Consider the following 2,961-nt stretch of genomic DNA (forward strand, 5'->3'; position numbering starts at 1 on the left):
CCCCCCCCCGGCTTCCCCCCCCCCCCGCCTCCCTGGCTGAACGACGTGCAGCGCGCGCCCACCCGGGCCGCTCCGCCCGCCGCATCCCCCGTCCCCACCCCGGCACGCGTACGGTCACCGGTCGCGAGGCCGGTGCCCGGAGCGGGGCCGATTGCCGCTCGCCGCGCCTGTGTCGGCCCCGGCGCACGACGCACGGCCCAAGCGCCGGTGTCGGCCGGCGGCCGTCACGGAGCTGGACGCGCCCGTGTGCTGATTTCACAGCACTGCTACCGGCGATAAACAACAATAACAACAACTGAAACACCTCTGCCCCCGTGCTCCGCCGATCGTTCTACACCTCCAGCACGCAGGCGCTTGCGCGGCACCGAGATGGCCCCGCCGCCGCCGCCGGTCGGACGCCACACCCCCTGCCGCGACAAGAGCCGCACCTGGGACCGCCCCCCACCCCCCAAAGGCGCCTGGACCCGCGGAAACACACTTCGGCGAGACCCCTCGAGGAGGAGGGAGGTGCTGTCCTTCCACGCAACACACACACACACACACACACACGCATGCATCAGCTCTCTTGGAAGGGGTGCAGTTGCAAAAAAAAAAAAAAAAAAACAGCCGCGGTGAACACCGCCCAGGGAGCGGCCGGCTCACTGTCTTGACCACAGCCCCCCACGCCCAACCGGGCTTGCCGCCACGATCCCAACACTCAACAAAGCCCCTCTTGGGCCTGCTTCCATCCGAAGGACCGACACACGCGCCTCCCCCGGAGGGGGGGCCCAGGCTCCGCCGCGGCGATCTTACTCGCCGGCGTGACGTCCGGGCTCCCCCTCGCCAGGGCGGGATCGCCTCGAGGCCTCCGGAGGGCCTGGCTCCCGGCCCTCGGCCTCCCCGCCCATCGAAAGGAAGACAGCATGGAAGTGGGTGACATGGATGCAGCACACAACACACGGAAACAGGCAAAGCGCCGGGGAGGGTTTTTCATTGGGCGAGGGGGGAGGCCTCTTCGCATGATGTTGGCAGTGCGCACAAGGGAAGGCCACCCGAGCGGCACTCGCCCGGGCCCGCACCACGCACGGGGCCTTGCGTGTGCGGGGCCGGCAGCAAGCCGCGACCGGGCAACGGCAAACCCGCGAGCGAGCGAGCGACGCAGCAAGCGGGCAAGGCGCCCCTCCTCTGGGCCTCCGGGCCGGTCACTCTCAGGAGTACAGATACACGGCCACGCACACCAATGTGGCTCCCACGACAAAGGTGGAGGAGATGACAAAGTTGAAGAGATACACCGAGGCAATGGCCGAGAGGATGATCGACACCGAGGTGGCGTAGCCCTTGAGGATGTTGTCGGCGTACTTGACCACGACGGCCACCAGCAGCCCCCCGAGGGCTTGGTTGGCGATGGCCAGCCATGTCCAGCCGGTGTACCCCCCGAGGAAGCCGTGCTCATCGATGTGCGCCCCGTCGGCCAGCAGGGCCCCGGCCAGGCCGATGCCCGCGCCGAAGAGAGCCAGCTGCACATTCCGCACCCACACCGACGGGTCGGCCCGATAGGCGGCATTGACCACGGCCAGGCGTCGAGCGTCATTCTTGCTGGCCACATCGACTCCGGCCCGGCGATCGGGCCCGGGCTCGGTCCAGAAGTAGTTGGCCTTGGCCTCGCCGGCGGCCGCCGGCCCGGCCCCGGCCACCACCAGCGGGTGCAACGGGTAGCCGGCCTGGTGGGGCGTGCTGCCGGGGGGGCCCGGCTCCACCGGGGGCGCACCGGCCGAGCCGCCGGCCACGGTCGGCTCGCGCGGCGGCTCCACCCCACCGCTGTTCTTCTTGAGGATGCGCTCGAAGTAGACCCCGGCAAAGCCGCTCAGGGCGCAGGCCACCAGCACGGCCACCAGGCCGACGAAGGCATTCTGCCGGCCGGGGCCGCCGCTGGAGAGGGCCGCCACACCGCCGCTGAGGGTGCTACGCGCGGTGCGCAGCAGCCCCGAAGGCCCGGCCCCGGGGGCCGCCGCCGCCGCCGCCGCCGCATGGCGCGCTTCGCGCTGGCCGCCGGATGCCCGGACGAAGTTGGCCGCCTGCGGCAGCAGCCCGGACAGCATCGACCCGACGGTCAGGTCCACCAGGTTGGCCACTTCGGCCGGGGACATTTGCACCAGGGCCACCCCGGCGGTCAGGACCACCAGCGACAGCCACCGGGTCTTGGACAGGGACCGGCCCAGCATCAGCACCGAGCACAGGGCCGTGGCAATGATCTTCAATTGGTAGGTCACCTGGAAGACCGCGGCGTCCAGATTGCTGGCCGCCACATATTGCAGGTTATTTTGCAGGGTGTACAGCACGGCCGGGATGGCCAGCGGCAGCAGCTGCCGCGGGGTGAAGATGAACCGCCGGAGCAGGACCCCGAAGGCCCGCGGCGAGGACCGGGCATCCAGCAGGAACACCAGCAGCAGGCAGGTGATCAGCTTCAGGGTCTCGCTCAGGACCACGGCCGTGGACGAGGCGTACGGCACGCCGCCCGGGGCGGCGGCCACGCGCGACTGCCGCAGCGTCAGCACCAGCGCGCTGTTTTGGATGACCAGCAGCACCAGCGACACATACTTCAGCGGGAAGCCGAAGAGCCGCGGCCCGTCCGGGCTCCCGGCCGCCGGCCCCTTGTGGGGGCCAACCTCGGGGCCCTTTCTATAGGAGGGCAAGTGCATTCGGGCGGTCATGGCCGCGGCCGAGCGGAGGACCGGGGGGCGCGGGGCTGGAGGTGGGCCGAGCCACGCGAATGGGGCAGCAGGGGCCGGAACGGACGCCGACCCGGACAAGGAGGGGCGAGCAGGCGGGAGGGGATGCTCACGCGCGCGGGGTCAACCTCCTGGGGGAGGCAGGAGGGGCGGAGGGCAAGGACCACTTCTGTGCGCGCCGGGGGCGGGCATCCGCGGGGAGAAGGGCCCGAAGGCACGCCAGCCGTCCAGGGGGGAGGGGAGGGGGGGGGGG

The 2,961-nt window shown here is 71.1% G+C and overlaps 1 protein-coding gene across 1 annotated transcript; it reads right to left on the reverse strand.

Annotated features, from left to right (window-relative positions):
• Positions 1 to 1,138: 1,138 nt before the first annotated feature.
• H696_04448 (hypothetical protein) lies at positions 1,139 to 2,690 on the reverse strand (the record flags this gene model as incomplete). The annotated part of the gene is made up of 1 exon (XM_009498325.1): positions 1,139 to 2,690. The coding sequence occupies one exon, from the start codon at positions 2,688 to 2,690 to the stop codon at positions 1,188 to 1,190; it is 1,503 nt and encodes a 500-aa protein (XP_009496600.1). The 3' UTR covers positions 1,139 to 1,187.
• Positions 2,691 to 2,961: the final 271 nt, after the last annotated feature.

The sequence above is a fragment of the Fonticula alba genome, assembly GCF_000388065.1.
Source record: "Fonticula alba strain ATCC 38817 unplaced genomic scaffold supercont2.7, whole genome shotgun sequence".
Taxonomy (NCBI): domain Eukaryota; order Rotosphaerida; family Fonticulaceae; genus Fonticula; species Fonticula alba.